This window comes from Equus caballus, chromosome 5, assembly GCF_041296265.1.
Source record: "Equus caballus isolate H_3958 breed thoroughbred chromosome 5, TB-T2T, whole genome shotgun sequence".
Taxonomy (NCBI): Eukaryota; Metazoa; Chordata; class Mammalia; order Perissodactyla; family Equidae; genus Equus; species Equus caballus.
This window is the reverse complement of record NC_091688.1, coordinates 1,486,757-1,503,826: the sequence shown is the minus strand read 5'-3', so window position 1 is coordinate 1,503,826 and position 17,070 is coordinate 1,486,757. Positions and strand designations below refer to the sequence as shown.

Genomic DNA, 17,070 nt, shown 5'->3' with positions numbered 1-17,070 from the left:
CCTCTGAGAACTGATCTCTCCTATTCAGATGGGATGTTCAGCCACAGAGTGTGTGAGGGACTTATCTGAGGTCACACGAGACTCTAACACACACACAGCATGCCTACCCATTTCCTTTCCTCATTATCCCAAAGTGAGACGGCCAGAACGGGACGGAGAGGACTATGACTTGCAAAGTCCTCACTAGGGGCTGTTTGCTTCTCTTTTTGCCCCCCAAAATGTGGCAAGAACAGACCACACCTAAACTCCCACCCCATCTTCCTGGAGGGTGGCCAGAAGTGGGGGTGCCAATGGTACGTACACCCCGGAGGCGATGCACTCCAGCAGGAGGTCCATGCCACGCAGCACCATCTGGCTGCTCGCAGTGCCCTGGGGATACATGAAGCTGGGTGTCCTTTCCGCAACTCCTCGGGCTGAAACAGGATAGAGCAAGCTCTCGTGAGCCTACTGCCTGCAGGGCTGACCCAGCTGGGCCAAAGCTGTCAGGCTAGAAAGAAACGTCATCATGCCCCTGCTGACCCCCTCACCTCAGAGGCACCAAGCCCCGTCCCTCCCAGCTGAAACCACCCCAAGGGCCGGGCATCATTAAGAGAGGAGTGTTAGGAAGCGCCGGCTCCTCGGCCCCACCAGCACATGTGTGTGAGCAGCTTTAAGTTCTGAAAGGACCTCAGAGGAGCTCAGCCTCCCTCACAGTTCAGTAAACCAATCCTTCTCTGGAACAGGGGCAGGGTTGCTGGAGCACTGAGCGTTTACTCCCCGAGCATCTTGTGTTGGGGCCCCAGAGGCCAATGCCGTGGCCCCCGAGGAGGCCATCTCAGCAGCAGTGGAAGAAAGAGAAGGCTCGCATTGAGGCCACAGGACACACAACCTGCTCTTGGGGACCCTGGAGACAAGGAGCTGGGATGAAGCCACAAAGACTCAGATGAACAGTCAGAGATGCATTCAGCGTTATTAACGGTTTAGCAAAGACATGGAGAGAATTAATGAGCAGAGATGACAGGAAATCACTCTGGGGCCAAGACCATTCTGCTTCTTCACTAATGACTGGGAGGGGGTTGGGGAGGAGGGTGTTAATTGGAGGTGAGAGACTGGGGGAGGGGTGAGAGGAGAGTGGCAGCCAAGATGGAGGAGGTGATCTATAATCCAACTAGGCTGGAGCAGCCACAGGGTCTGAAATCAAGGCGATGCACCAGGTCCTGAAGGCCAGGCAGCTCACAGAGGTCTACAGTGTCAGGTGGCTGTCTCCCTGTGGAAGGGGTCATGCAAATCTGGGTACACCAGCAGAGTGGACCCGTCTTACTGAGCCGCACCTTCCCCTCAGAGCCGTCTGCACGTTTCCACAGAAATAGATACGATGGAACAGAGAACAAGGAGTTTCCACCCAGGAACCCAAAGCAAAGGGAAACTGGAGGAGGCACCTTGCCCAAAGGCGTGTGACCGTGAACGAGAAGAGTTTTCATAAGCTGAGCCCACCCGTGGGTTTAACGGGTCTTCATCTCAGCTGGAGAGGTGAGAGGCGGAAGGAAGGCAGCGCTGCCAGGAGCTAGGAGCCCTCAGAGAGGCCTGGGGTGAGAACAAAGGTGTTCTTCCAGGCAGGGGTGTTAACGGGTGCTGGCAGAGTGAGGACAGAACGGCAGGGGACTCTGTCTCTGGGACACTGGTGTTTCTTAACAGAGCGCACTGGCTGGCTGGTGTCTGGCTGGAGCAGCGGGGTTCCTCTCCTAGGGGCACTCAGCTCCTCTCCATTGGCCATCGGGGCAGCACATTTCATAGAGTTTGTATCTATTTATCCTTTTGTCAGGGGAAGAAATGATGAAACACATGCAGACGTAGTTAGGCTACTGGCATAATACACGGCACACGACACATGGTCAATAAGTGTTTGTGGGGTGAATGAATTCAGGGGGAGAAGAGAACAAAAGAGAAGGCAACAATTTACCCCCCAGGTTAGTTTTCTTTCTGTAGATGTCCTCATTTGTCCCACCAGCACACACATATACAACAGTGGCTACTGAAGAGGTTAATCCATTATGTGGTTAATTGGTTACCGTCTACATCTATAACTCTTGTAGCATCCAGCTCTCAGTACCAAGGAAGCCTGATACCAGAGCAGCAGCTTCCTCCCATCCTTTGTCATGGAATCACCAAACAGACAACACAAGGTCAGGCGTGCCAGGGAGAAGACTTCAGGGCAGGAGGCTCTGGTGTCAGTTGGTGAATCTGTCGAGAGCTGGGAACCCTGGGATTACGTGGAAGACGTCCCAGCTCAGCACACTCCTTCCATGAAGGCACAAAATCTGCAGGCACCAATCTGTGACCCTATGGACATTTAATTGACACCACAGCATGCAGCACCACAAGCACACATGACCAGCAAAGCATTAAGTGTGGGAGAGAGGAGCAGGGAGCACAGAGGCCTGCCGTGGGTGCCTGACACGCTGTAGCTGTGACTAGAAAAAGGTTCCAGCAATACTTCACTTATGGGATGTGGACTAGCAAGCACAGAATTACCCCAAAGGAGGAGACGCTGCTGGGAAGCGAGCCAAAGCTCAAAAACATAGGGAAGAACATCCTAAAAGTCAGAGATAATAATCAGGGCCGCCACTTGGTGAGCATTTATGGTGGGCCGCATGCTGTGCGAACAGCTCCAGCTAGACATCGCCATCATGTTTAATCCTCAGGACAACCTGGAGAGTACACCCCATTTCCAGCAGAGGAAACTGAGGCCCAGTGGAGTCAACAGACTCACCCAAGAACACGAGCCAGTTACATTTGGATTCTAGACCCTTTAGCACTGAAGCCTGTGCTCCCACATCTAAACTACATTGCCTCTCTCTTTCAAGACGGGTGCCCCGCTGTCCCCACTTCTGATAGTCAGCTTTGGGAATCTCCTTGCTCAAACCAAAGAAAACCAAACGCAGGGGCAAAAGAAGTGAAGGAGAAAAGAGACTTTCCTCTTAGTGAGCTGCTGTGGTGAAACTCTTCCACGGGGCTGTCCTCACAGACCGCTCGCATTGTCTCAGCTAAGGCTCCAGCTCTCCTCGGGGCAAGTGAGTAAACCCAGGCCCAAGCTGGAAAAAAGCAGCTGGGTTGAGAATGAAGAGGCCCCAAAGGCATCTCAACCGGATTCTTAAGGCCACGGAAAACTTGAAGAGGAGTCAGGGCGACACGGGGCGTCATTAAGGGATGATAAGGCTGGACCCACAGGGGAGGTTTTGGAGAAACGTGGTCAGCTGCAGCAGGAGCTCTACACAAATTTATGAAGGATAATCCAGCCGGTGGCTTTGGCAGCCGCTGCTCCCAAAGGAGGGTGGCTAATCGTTTTCCCTGAAGAATCTCCGAGACAAGGGCGATTACCACACGAGACTCTACGAGATTCAAATACTGGAAGACGACAGTCTCCTGGTGTCACGGGACACCCTCTTTGACCCTGGAGGCGGGGTCCTGGGAGAGCCTGTCCAGCCTGATGATGCTTCTCGTCCTCTCCCTCATCTCCAGGGCTCGAGTTAGACCTAATACCTGATCAATCCAGATGCTAAAGCTCGTGTCTGTGTGCATTCAGCAAGAACTTAGCTGCGGGCCCACCTGACCTTGAGCCCAAGGACAATCTTCTCTCCTGCTCTCACAAGCTATGGCTGGAGAGCGGCCCACGGGTTTCTAGGGGAATGTGGTTAGCAGCGGGCATCAGGAGGTGACATGGCCTCAACCAGCTTGGCTTTAAAGGGCCAGTGGAAAACGCCTCGATTGTCTCCTGCATGAGGAAAGGTCAAGACTGCTGAAGCTCTGAGCTGCTCCCCTCTGCTGGTGCTGTCGGCTAGCAGAGAGCACGCAGCGAATCAGACAGATCCGAGAAACTGCCAGGAACCGCTGTCAGGGGCGGCTGGGTCCTCCGTTTGCTGCTTTCGATTCTCAGAATTGAGAACTCATGGGGCTGGATTCCTGGCATCTCGTCTACCTCTCTGGCTCTAGCAATGGCTGACCAAACCACCCCAGAAGATGAGGAAAAACTCTGTGTCTAGTGATATTTGATACCTTCCACTGCCAGGAAATCTCCTCCAAGTCTCACCTAAATCCCTCATGTTCTCAGCACAGCTGAGGATCTGAATAGCTTTCAGGCTCCAGTCTGCTCTAAAATTTCTCCCTCTGTAGCACTTTCTTCCCATAATTGTGCCTGCCTTTCTCCCCCTGGCCTCTCTTCAAGTTCTCCATGTCCCTCCTAATTTCAGAAGCGCAGAACAATTAAACTTGATACAGTCAACACCAAACCATTCTCTTTAGTAATGGGTAACATTTCTTAATCATCGACATGTGTCCGACACCACACTGGGAACTATATGTACATTATCTTCTTTAATCTTCACAATAATCCTATGAAGCAGGTAATGTACCCATTTTGCAGATGGGGATATTAAAGTTCTGGCACACTGAGTGATGTGGCCAAGGTCTCTCAATGGCACACCCTCCAGCCTAATTCAGGGCAGACTATCTCAGAGCGCATGCTCGGAACTTCCTTCCTGTCTCCTGGCCTGGGTGAATGCTGGGCACCAAGTGACAATCTCAGACCAGCTTCCCTCTGCCGCTCAGCAGGTCAGGGGGCATCTGGCATATGTTCAGAGGATACCAAACCACAGTAGAAATTGCTAGAACAAAACGTAATGATGGAGTGGCCCCACTGCTCACGTCTCCTTTGTGCATTTCTCATCGCACTGTCTCCCTGCCCAGCCCCCTGCCCTCAGGAAGGACCTTCTCCTCCTTTCTTCCTTTTCACCTTTTATTTCTTTCTAGAAGCATTCAACCCAGCTGTCCTTTGTTTGCCTCCCTTTGACTTTCTCTCCTTTCCACCGAGCTTATCCGTGCTCAGCCCTGTTCTACCTGGGACTGAGGAGAAGGGGTCAATCTCCACGTGAGCTCCTGGGAGCTCTGCTTAGTTTCATAGCTCCAGATGGTTCTTATACCCCCTACCCTTTCGCTTGTAATAATATCCACCACTGGTCACAAACTGATTAAAGTGGCTGGCATCACTTGAACTTCCCCTATTGATGAAAGAACCCGACACGCGTGTCTGCTGAATGGTTTATCTTCTATAAAGCGAGGAGCTTGGACCTTCTGACTCTGATAAACTCCAGCTTTAAGAATACTTCCATAATAGATTACCTGGAATCCAATTTAGAAAAAGGCACATTCCAGACCAGTGCTCTGGGGCTCCTGACACAATGGTGGTTGGCCCCGTTATTTTGAAAACAGACAGTGCCCAGAATCTAATAAAGGTCCCAGCTTCCTCGGCAGTAAATTTCTTTGGCAGGATCTCGGTGTGGCTCTGCTGCTGCCGCCAAGTTAGAGCTCCCTCCTTGCTCCCTGGCTCTCGCTCCCTGTCCCCATCCCTCACTCCAGACACCAGCATTGTCTATACTAGCACACCACAATACAGACACTTCCTATCTATTTTTTCTATCTATTTGAGCTCACAATCACCCCCCTGGGGACCTGCAGCCTCAGCTTCCAAGGCATAACTGATGACGGGGGCCAGCTGCCTTGCCAGAGCCAGGAAATGATTCTTCTGGCTGCTCAAGGAAAACAAGACACTCCTGAGCCATGGTGGGGGGTGGTGACTCAGGTGTGGAATAGCCCATTACTCTCCTAATCAGCCTGAGAAACCAGCTGTGATGAGCTAGGAACATGCCTCATGGAAATTGTTCCATGACTTGCAAGTGTGTAGACTGGTGGGCAGCGTTTGCGTGCACTCCCAGAGGAGAGAAGAGGCCCCAGTGATGGAGCACAGCGGATGGCCTGCTTCATTTATACTCACCTTGAAAGGGAACTCAGAGCTGGACCCTTACTCATCTTTCCCAGATGCATGTTTTTTTTTTTTTAAAGATTGGAACCTGAACCAATATCTGTTGCCAATCTTCTCTTTTTTCTTCTTCTTCTCCCCAAAGCCCCCAAGACATAGCTGTATATTCTGGTTGTGCTATGTGGGACGCCACCTCAGCATGGCCTGACAAGCGATGCCATGTCCTCACCCAGGATCTGAACTAGGGAAACCCTGGGCCACTGAAGCGGAGCCTGCGAACTTAACCACTCAGCCACAGGGCCGGCCCCAGATGGATTTTGAAAGAGACGTGGCCCTGTGAAACGGTACCCCCAGGAACTAAGCCTACTCTACAACGCAGGCAATTTACATCCAGGCACTCGAATTAAGTAAACACACTGCAAAGCTTCCCGTGCTCTTAAACTACTAAGAGGAATGAGGCTTCCTGCTTCCTCTTCACGTGGGGACTCAACTACCCTCCGACACTCTTCATCCAGCTACCACCGATCCTAAGTTCCTACTGAACTCCCCAGGCAGCTCTTTTGAAGCCCTACCCTGGTGTGAATGACTTGCCCAGAGTTCAGCAACTGGAGGCTTGCACACCACCAGCACCTCAAACTCCCAAACTGGCCGCCGTCCTCTCGGCGAGCAGTGTTCCGGGGACGGCCCCTTGGCACCCTGGCCTGGCTGACTGTCAGACTTACCACCCAGCACGAGTTAATGACATGGTATCAGTCAAGTTAGGCAAACTGGGGTTAGGACAGGCAAGGTTATCCCAAGGTTACCGCGGCGACTCACCACTGTACATGTCAGGGTGGTTTCTTAAGGACGAGTCATTATGGGGGTGGTCTGCAATAAACAAAAGAGGGTGAGCACACAGGAGGCCAGAGAGAGGTCGCGGAGGCACAGATGGCAGAGGACAAACAGAAACGCCAAGCCATAAAAACAACCAGGAGCACCAGTGCCTCCTGCAAAGGAAAGACGTGGCATATTTGGAAAGGAAATATGCTTGGTGAAGAACAAGCAACACAAAACAGCCCAAAAAAGGGAAGAAAAGGTTAAATCCTGCAAAAAAAAGGCAATAATAGAATAAGTTTCTTTTTTAATTAAAGAAATTAGGCTTGACCTTTAATTGCTTGGTCCTACTATATTTTCAAACAAATGAGATAAGGATTAGTGGTATCCCAAAGCGGTCTTTTGAACAACTCCTTCCCACCAAAATCCTCAGTTCCCAGGACTGTGGACCAGGCCAGCTCCTGGGGTGGCTAAAGAGAAAAGAGCGTCAGTGAGCCCTGGGGAAAGGGCACAGCCCTACCTGGGCAGAAGCTAAGGAGTAAGTGAGAGGAGAAGACAGTTCGAGAGAAAGAACTCGTCAGCAAAGAGAGGGACAGCGGGACCCCTGGCAGCACCCAGCAATCGTGCGCTGCCCAGCAACAAGCACCCCCCCTAACCTGACCAGATGGGCACCACCCTGGTCTCTGAGATGTATTGTTTGGCAGAAAGGCCTCACGGTGAGGAGGCTAGGATTGGTAGGCTGAGGTTCAGAGTTGGGGATTATAAAGAAAGCCCAGGACAGAAGAGTGAGCTGTGGCTCTACAGTGGGGACCAGGAAAGGCCTGCTGACTAAGCTGGAGACTCAGAGATCTCTGGGCTGGCTTGGGGGTGAAGACGTTCTTAAGGACCAGTGGCCTCAGTTCCAATGTTAGGGAATTAAGACCCTCGGGCATTTACTCCTCAGTGAACAAGCCTTCTTGGAATAGGGCACATAACCATGCCAACACCCTTAGGCAGCTTTCACTCTTCTACCACTGTCCCCTTCCAGCGCTGGGGTTCAAGCTTTGACAGTACCAACAGGGCGTGGGGGGCGGGATAGCTGACTGGAAGCCAAGTAGATGCCTTGAGGAGCTGGGAACACATCCAACCGCCTGAGGGAGGAAGGGTGCCATGCCAGAACATTCGCACATCTGAAGACAGAGCAAATCCTGGTACAGCTGACTGCTGGAGGCTATGCGAGCTTTTTTCTGGGTCCTGCATTGCATTGTATCCCAAATCTGCTTAACACCCTATAGGAAGATTTTCATTATTCAGAACTATTTCTTAAGATGGGGTGTGTCGTAAAAGATCTAGCCTGCGTCTGGGAAGTCCGCTTGGGTTTATCTGGAGCTAAAGGTAGGAAGCGACCTGCAGCAGGAATGAAGAGGCGGGTGGCACAGAGGCAGGAGGGGCTGCAGCTGGACTTGGGAGGTACTGCTCCTCTCCTGGGGGAGGTTGGGGGCACGCACAGATGAAGGGGCCCTTGTTTCATGCTCTCATGCTCCCACGCCACCAGGTGAAATAGAACCTCTCTCTTTCCAGAGAAGTGACCCGAGCTTAGAACTGACCTCAGTTTGTGGATTCTGCACATCTGAGAAATTCAGGGAGACCTTCTGACTCCTCTAAGATCACTCAGACAACAGACACCACAAGGAAGCAGGGTTAGTGCTCCCTCAGGGGGAACCTCTTCCATCACCGTCATTTGGCAGAGGCACCAGAAGGGACTGGGAACCTGTGCTGGCTTGGGCACAGTGGGACAAGCCCATCTTTGCTGCCTGACTCCACTGTTTGTCTTTGTACCCCAAAACAAATTCTAAAAATGACTGTAGATTGCCCAGTATCTTGTATTCCCCTTCCTTTAATGAAGGTCATGCAAAGTTGGCTGTGGTGAGATTTCTTTCTTCCCCAATGGGAAAACTGTGAGAAAACCCCTGGTGAGAACAGAGTCTTTGAAGCTGTCTCAACTTGTCTGTTTTGCCTCCCCACCCCCAGACCTGGTTCTGAAAACACAAGAAAAAGGCTGTGTCCTTTCCAGGCAGGAAAGGAGAGAGAGCACCACTGTGCTATTTTAAGCAACTGCGCCCAATTCTGGGTTGGCTTGGAGGCCCAGGACTTGCTCCCAGCCAAAGCTGCCACTGGGAGAACTCCAGGAAGCCAACAGGCATCTGTTCCCATCACCCATGGGGTTTCTCAGCATTCGGAGGAAAGAGTTTTCAGTGGAGTAGGGGACCCAGAAATGAATCAGAAGCAAATATTCTTACTTCCCCTGGTAAAGAAAAGGATGTTTCTGGAAAGTCCAACGTCTAAATGTTGCTGAAACCTCTAACGGCTTAGTTCTGCAGAGGATGGCTCTCCACCACCTCCTGGCCCTGCTCCCCCGCTGTGTGACAGTGAGGCCTCGGCCCAGGACCGCAGAAGGTCACCTGAGTCAGTCCCCAAACAGCAGGCTGACTTCAAGCATTGCCCCGGGCAGAAGGACGGACTGCTCTAGACATTTCTGCCCCTCCCACGGCCCAATGCTGCCAGCCCTGTCCTGGCTCTGGAAGCCACTCTGAGGTCCTGGGCAGACCACACTGTCCTCCCAGCTCAGCCAGCTGGCAGGTGGTCACCCCTGATGTACATTGACATTTCAGACAGCCCAACTTTCTTCTCCAGGGGTCCTCTCTGGGCCTGGGTCTGGAATAAGAAAGCCAGGGAGGGGCAGCAAGTGGAGCGAAGCCAGGTAACCCTGCCAGGAACCTGCAGCTTGTCCCTGGGTTTCTGGCTGTCTGGTTGGTACCAAATTACAGGCAGCTTGACACCAACCCAGAACAGCGTGTGGGGAGCTGGGGAGGCAGGAGGGGGAGGATTAGAAAAGGGTAAAATGGGGTTACAGGAGAGAGAGAAGACAAGAGAGGGGCAAAGAAGAAAGGAAGAAAGAGTGAGGAGAAACAGCAAGGAAGGAGGTGAAAAAGAAAAGGGAAGAAAATGAAGAGAAAGGAAAAAAAGAGAAAAACTCCCTAACAGGAGAAGGGGACCAGGAAGGAAACTGCGTCTTGTGGGTCCATCTCGACGCCATGGTGGCAACTGGGTGTGGGGCTGGGCCACTCTCATCCGTAAGAGCTCATCATCGTGAGCAAAGAGGACAGCAGAGGGGTCAGCCCCTACCCGTCCTGAGTGAGGAGTGAGCTCGCCCAAGCCTCTCCCCCCAGCCCCTGGAGGCGTCGTCAACGACCTGTCTGCGTGTGGGCTCCGGGAAGCCAGGGTTCAGCCTCTTTTCTCCAACCTGAGGAAGCTGCCAGCACCCACGTGGTGCCCTTTGCCTGGCCTCCCCCACAATCACCAGGGTCCACAGTGTTGAAAACAACATTCACAGCTGAGTCAGACAGATTAAGGTCTTTAGGGGGTTTCTATGGAAGGCATGTTACAAATCCATGGTGTAAACAACACAGCCCCTTTCAACGTCCTAAGCAGGCTGGGGACTTCGCAGCCAGAGCTCCAGGTCAGCGGGTCCCCAGCAAGAAGTGTCCCTGAACCGACTAGCCTCCCTTTCCTGTGCGAAGGCCACCAACACTATAATGGGTCAGGAAATGCTGGTGTGCTTTGGTACCAGCCAAACAGAATCAGGAAAGAAAAACAAAACAGATAAAACTAAAACACAAACCTGCAACTTGCGAGCATAGCGACTCCTTATGGCGCAGAATATACATATTACAGAATCAATACAATTCATGTCGAGGTACCCACTAACTTGGATATTCTGTGCTATGGCTTTATTCTAGAAATAGAGATAACCAAACAACAGCTGGAAGCAAAAGAAAGAATCAAGCTGAATGCATGAGAGAGATGCCAGATGACCACTGAAAACAGTGCTTCTCAAATTCTGGGGTGTGCCCAAACCACCTGGAGAGCTAATGAAGGACAAGGCGGGGACTGTTGAGGCCGGATGGGGCCAGGCCTGGGTATGGCTGCCAAGTTCGCCAGGTGATTCCGATTCCCACCAAAGTCTGAGAAGCACTGACTTAGAGTAGGACCAAGTTTAACTCAAGGGTTTAGAATCAAGCAGATGAAGTAGCTCAGGCACAACGGGCTGGAGGGTCTCTAGGTCAGCCTTGGGGACAAGTCTCCCCCCAGACTCAGGGACCCAGGGCTGCTTGGGCGAGGCGGGCTGCTGCCCCGGACCCCAGCCCCGGGCAGGGGCCTGCACTTACTGGTGAGGACCTTGAGGGTGAACGCGTTCTTCTGCTGGATGGTGTGGGTAAAGTGGAAGCGGGCATTGCAGCTGTAGTCAGTCTGCATGTCCTGCAGCATGACGTTGGAGAAATACAGGTCTCCGTTGTGGCCCTGGGAGACACGCTTGTCTTGGGTGATGGGGTCCATGGCTACAAGGAAGAAGAGGCACAGTGGGGGGTTGGCAGTAATGAGAACAGTGATGACAACCATGATGGTTCTGACCACTGAGCACTTACAGAGGGCCTGGAGCTCGGCGCTATTTGGTCTAATCCCCTCAACTCTGAGAGGGGCTTACTCCCATTTTACAGGTAAGAAAGCAGAGGACTAACGTGTCGTAGGTCGCAAAAGCAGTGAGGAGAGAGCAGGGTTTGGATGCAGACCTGCCCGCCGCGCCCATGCGCAATGACCACACTTTCCTATCTCGTTCCTGCCACAGAGGGTCTGACCCAAGGCCAGAGAGAGGGAACACCATCTTTCAAATACTCCTCAAATCAGGAGTCAGACTCACTTATTTTTAAGCACCCTCCTCAAGAAAGAAAAAAGCACTAACCAATTATAAGATGCACATCAAACAATGATGCACACCGTCAATTTTAGGATGCCTCCCAATTTTAGAGATGTTAAAATATGAAAACGTGTACTTTTTAGAATTAATGACATCATAGGAGAATGCCAAATACGTTATCTATATTTTTTCACGCCATCACGGCAGCTGATGTAGACTTCTAAGACCAGGTTTCCAGGCTGTTAGGTTTGTAAAAAATACTTATAAGGCTGGCTACTCATAGCCAACTCCTTCCTACCCGCCATGACAGTTTCTAAAGGCACCGTTTCTTAAAGCACAGGTTAATATGCCAATTTCCCAATGATGGGCTGGTCAGCTCTCCAAAGTATTTACTAAAGATTTACTGTAGGCCTACTATGTGCCAGGCACTGTGCAAGGTACTGGTGAAATAGAGACGAATAAGAAAGACAGCTCCTGCCCTCAGAGAGCCTGTAGTCAAGCAATAGAGACGTGGATGGCTAAGTAGTTACAATGCAGTGTGGTGAGTGGGAAGCCCCAGAGACGGGGAGGGGCTGAGAGGAGGAGCACGCAGTCCATTCTCGGGGGCCTTGAGCTGAGGCTTGAAGGCTGCAGGACATTTACCAGGCAGAGGAGAAAGAGAAGCGAAAAGGTTTCTCAGCAGCAGGAGCAGTGTGTGCTGAGGAGAGCACACAGCGGGGCCGGCGGCCCGGGGCAGGAGGAGGGCTGGAGAGGCAGAGGGGACCAGATCAGGAAGGGAGCTGTGTGCCAGGGAAAGGAGTCTGGCCTTTTCCTGAGGTGACAGAGGAGCCAGTGAAGGGCACTGAGCATATGAATGAAACTATCAGATTTAAGTTTACTAGAAAGACCAAGGAGCCCAAGCAACCCCTCTCTGCTGAGCCTGTGTTCTCAGCCATGCGGCCACCTTACATCTGCCCCTCACAACTCAAGGTCTTCCAGCCTTGGGCAAGCCCCTCCCCACTTAACACACCCATCCCACTCCCTAAGATTAAAACAGAAATAAAACACCAGGCCCCCAAGACTTACTGCTGCTCATCCAGAAGATGACTGGGGACGGAAGCCCAGGCGGGGGGTTACACTGGAGTGTCAAGGGGGCGCCTTCTTGGACCACGACAGGGTCTAGGTTTTCCTTGGGCCACAGGGGAGATTCTGGGGAGAAAGCGACAAAGGAGGATGAAATGAGGGCGACGGCTGGGGCGGGGCAAGCAGCAGGGCTGAGGCTGGCGTGCAAGGAGGGGAAGGAGAAGGAGAGATGGGAGACGGGGGAGCAGGAGAGAGGGGCAGGGCACGCCAGTCCAAGCGAGGCACACCCGAGGGGCGGGGGGAGAGAAGGCTTTTGTCTGAATGGAGGCACATCTTCAAAGGCCCCTCTCCTTCCCCTCCTCCTGTGCCCAGAGCGGCCAGCGAAGTGTTCCAAACCGGTCTAGAAGCTTCCTTTCCAAGGAAACTTTGTGAGTTGGGGAGGTGCGCCCCTGCTCAGAATCAGAAAAGCAAGTGGCACATGCAGGACGTCGAGGCACCAAGAGGCCAAGGGCAGGACCGGCCCTTCTGGAAGGACCCCCAGGGCTCCCTCCAACCACCTCGGAGCAGGGACTCGGCCCTGCCCCACACTACTCACTGGACACCTGCAGGCGGATCCTGTTGGACAGGGCGGTGCCGAACTTGTTGCGGGCGAAGCACTGGTATTCCCCCTCGTACTCCTCTGGCCGCCCGCCGCTGCGGAAGTCGATCACCAGGGTCCCAGACCGCCTCTTCATGGACACCCGGGGGTCCTTGGCGATGTTGAAGAACCTGCTGTTGCGAGTCCAGTGGAAGCTGTGGACAGCGAGGGGCAGGGACAACGGAGAGTAACGGTGGGCTCTGGCTCCAGGTGAGGCTCTCTGGGCCCCCCAGACTCGGTCCCACATCCACACCTCCAGCCCGGGGGGGCCCCGCCCCAGCTGAGCAGCAGAGCCGCCTGGGAAGCCTGGTAAAATGCAGAGTTGCGGGTCCCACCCTGGGGAATAGCTGGGGGCAGAGTCAGCGGTGACTGCCACCCCCGGGCATTCCCAACCCCCAACTAGGAATGCAAACCCAAATGCCTATTTCCCCCTGCCCAAGAGCATTGGGGAGCTGGCTCTGCTCCTCTCGCCTCCTTACTTGATAATCCGGCTCTAAAGCCAAGTGACGCGGCTCAGGCTCTTGTGCCCTGCCCGCAGGTGGAGATTACAGAGCTGCGGCCACTCATTAAAGCCCAGGAGGGGCAGCTCGGAGAGAAACAGCAGCCTTAGCACAACTGAGGCTTGGAGTGAAGAGACTACCACATCCCCCTGCTTCTCCTGGGGGACGTGTGTCTGCGGCTGCCCAGGTCACGCCCTTAAAAGAAGCAGGAGCAGCAGTGGCTGCTCAGTGTCAGAGTCACCGTCCCCTCATAGGGACCACGGGAGAAAGACCAAACCTCAGAAGCAAGGTCACCTATGCCCTGCCTGACCCTTCAGGGTGACCCCTGCTTCTCCCACCAAGGGCAAGAGGCCCCGCTAGTTTCCAGGCTCACAGCTCTGGGCTAGACCGTCCCACGCAAACCTGGCCGTGGGGAGGGGGAGGCTGCCACACACCTGCGGCTCCGCTCTGCCTCATTTCTCCTGCTGACACACACACCCTACATGGTGGGGTCCTGCCACCTCTGGGTCTGAATCTGCCTGAAGCGTCTGAGGGGTCCCTTCTGTGGTGCGGCTTTGAGGATGGGAGATGGATAGCGTAACATCTCCCTGTCTCCAGTGCTCACCGTTCGCTATTAACAAGCCCGGCCTGGGGCATCAGAGGCCTGGGTTTAGATCAAGGTTCTGCCCCTCTCAAGCTGGGCAACCTTGGAAAAGGTACTTAATATCTCTGTGCATCCATTTCACTTCCTCTTCACAAGGACAGGGGTGCTTCTCGAAGGGCAGTGAGGTAGTCAAAGAGACGGTGTGGGGAACACCACTAACAGAGCCTGGCACACAGCAGGCTTTCAGCTTGTGACTGCTGACATCTCATGCGATGCTGATGTACAAGCAGAGATGCGCTCAGAATGAAAGACTCAGGCTAGTCAGGAAGAGGAACTTCCCCTAAGCTAAGCACGGGGGATGACAGGAACATACGACAGTGGGAAGAATGGCACACTGAAGGGCAGAAAACCTCATATGTGGTCCTGGCATTCTGGTGCCTTAGCCACTGAAGTTTTCTGGCCCCCACTTTCCTCACCAGCTAAATTTCCTAGTTGTCCAGACGGTCCCTTCCACCCAGTAGGCGCCTCGTGGATAAATTTTGAATGATGTTTAATTTCTCAGCTGCCTCGATGACCATCAGGCCCAGGGGCAGGGGTGGTTTAGACGCCCTCCTGCGGGCCCCTTGCCCCCACCCAGCCCTGAGGCCCCTGCCAGGGCACTCACCTGGGGGCGGGGTTCCCCTTCGCCTCACACTCAATCAGGATGTTATCCCGGGGATCCACGATGTGGTCCTTCACCGACTGCTTGGTGATGGTCGGAGGCTGGGACACTGCAACAGAGCACACAGTGGGCGGTCAGGGCTGCAAGGAACCCTGCGGCCCTGGCTTGGGGAAGGGCTGAAATGAAGAGCCTCAGGAGCCACACAGACAAGCAGGCGAGCAGGGCGTGGACGGTGCCCTGGTCCAGCGACCTCGCTCCTTAACCAGGGCCACAGGACAGGGGGTGCGTGTCAAAGACTAAGAATAGGAAGAATCCCTGGAGGGTCTCATGGTATCCCTGTGAGAAACCGAAAGCCAGGCTTTCGTCTCACCCATTCTCACCTCGCAGCGCTTAGCACGATACCTAGCGCACAGCAGTTCTTGATAAATGTTTGTTGAATGAATAAAGGAACAAAAAGCAGCTAGATTTCCAGAACCTAGTGGCCATGATGGTTCTGAGCCCTGGAGGGTCAAGAGATGGCCAAACTGTGGCGAGGCAGGAGCCGAAAGAGGCTTTCGTCCCCAGAGACCCTCCCGGGGACTTGTCTGCATGCCAAAGAGCCAGCTCCTCTCACTCTCGGCCCCGGGCTCCACTGTTCTCCGGCTGCCCCTGTGCCAGCCACCGGAGGGTGAGGGAGCAGCGGCCCCTTACCCACTTGCCTTCCCCAGCAGTAGGAAGCTCTGGGGGAGCCTCTTCTCTCCTGTGTGGGAAGCGACCTCACAACAGGGCTCTGGGGTCAAGGAGGCCCGGCGGGCAGGTGGAGAGGCCGCTAATCCCCAGGGAGCTCCTCACCTGGCCTTCTCCCGCCCTCCCTGCCCTCCGGCCTCCCAGAAGCACAAGCACAGAGAGGCGGCTGGAGGACTTACGCTCGTTCTGAATGCTTGCTGTTAGTTCCGAGGGGTTAGCATGGTGAGGGGAGAAAAGAAGACATCAGTTACTGGTTATTGGTCGTCAGACACGACGAATTGCCCAAGTGTCCTCACGCCCCAGCATGCAGGGAGAGGGGTGAGGTGGGGGGGGGGCGTGGTGCGGTGCACAGGCTCACTCCTCCCTGCTGCAGAGCTCAGTAGAAGAGCCAAGCAGGGGTGGGCCAGACCCAGTGAGTGCTTCATGGAGAGGTGACACCTCTCGAGGAGATCAAACCACACAGCTGAGCAGGAAGACCAGCTTCTGACCAAATGATGCGGCAGGGAAGTCTGAATATCAAAAGTGACAATGCTGCTTGAAAGAGGCTGGGCTCTGGAGATGCTGCCGTCATCTCTAGATGCCATTGAGGGAAGTGGGCTCCTGGGTCAAGGGTACAAGGGAGAGGCGGAGGGCCCGGGAAGCAGTGGATCTGAACTACCTCAGGGCAAAGCTGCAGGGGCCCAGAAGGGCCACAGGCCTCGCTCGTCCCAGGGCCCCTTCTTTTCCCACTGGCTCCTCCTCCCATCCTTTAAAAAACCCTAGGGACAGATGGACCACGGTGGCCCCGCTCATGGTGGAAGGGCATCACCCGGTGGAAATCCCGCTTCTGAAAAGCTGTGGGGACGAAGCAGAGCCCACCACTGCTTTCTGTGCCTTTCACAAAGTGGGTGCAGGGGCAGGTGGCGCAAGCCTCCCCCAGCCCTCACCTGAGATGCGCCCGTGCGCCTGTACATGTGTGTGTGTGTTTGAGGTTTGGTTTCTCAACCTTTGACAAGCATATGAATCACCTGGGGTGTCTGGCTAAAAGGCAGGTTCTGATTCAGGAGAGCCTGCATTTCTGACAAGCAGCCAGGTGATGCCGATGCTGGTGGTCTGTGGACCACACTCCGACTAGAAAGGTTTTAGATGTATGTTCTTTGTGGGGAGAAGGTCTTGGTTAAAATTTGTCTGTGGAGAAGGCAACGTGTTGCTGTCACTTTTTAAGATATCTTTTCCTTATGATTCTATCAGAAAGCAATGTGCCATTCTTATCTCACACGGGCGTGGACGTCCGATACTGTGCTGGGGCTGCGGGCTGGCGTTTTCAGAGTGAGGGCTCCGGGGGCAAGCGGAAGCTGCTGGTGAGCCATGATGGCTGCGAAGCTTCCTGACTTGGTCATAGTGAGGTGTGGAAGAGGAATTTAGGGGCTTGGAGAGGGCGCAGGCTGGAGAAGGCTGAGTTAAGCCAGGACCAAGAGACGCAGGAAGAGCCACAGGAGAGCGAAGACAGACAGACAGGGGAGGCGGAGTGCGGCAGGAACAAGGTCCCTCCTACACACGCTGTCAGTGCGTGAAAGTCTTGA

At 53.9% G+C, this 17,070-nt stretch overlaps 1 protein-coding gene across 49 annotated transcripts in view; it reads right to left on the bottom strand.

Moving 5' to 3' along the window:
- The window catches only part of NFASC (neurofascin), a 175,400-nt gene that overhangs the window by 51,812 nt on the left and 106,518 nt on the right, over positions 1-17,070 (bottom strand). For 20 of the 49 annotated variants that reach the window (XM_023640382.2, XM_023640364.2, XM_070266497.1 and 17 more), the window contains 7 exons: positions 15,688-15,705; positions 14,786-14,891; positions 12,997-13,193; positions 12,405-12,527; positions 10,813-10,983; positions 6,608-6,658; positions 302-413 (listed from right to left, as the gene is read on the bottom strand). In XM_023640382.2, coding sequence (XP_023496150.2) covers positions 302-413; positions 6,608-6,658; positions 10,813-10,983; positions 12,405-12,527; positions 12,997-13,193; positions 14,786-14,891; positions 15,688-15,705 — 778 coding nt within the window. The remainder of the gene's footprint in view (positions 1-301; positions 414-6,607; positions 6,659-10,812; positions 10,984-12,404; positions 12,528-12,996; positions 13,194-14,785; positions 14,892-15,687; positions 15,706-17,070) is intronic. The other 29 variants (XM_023640366.2, XM_070266534.1, XM_070266504.1 and 26 more) reach the window with 3 other exon arrangements.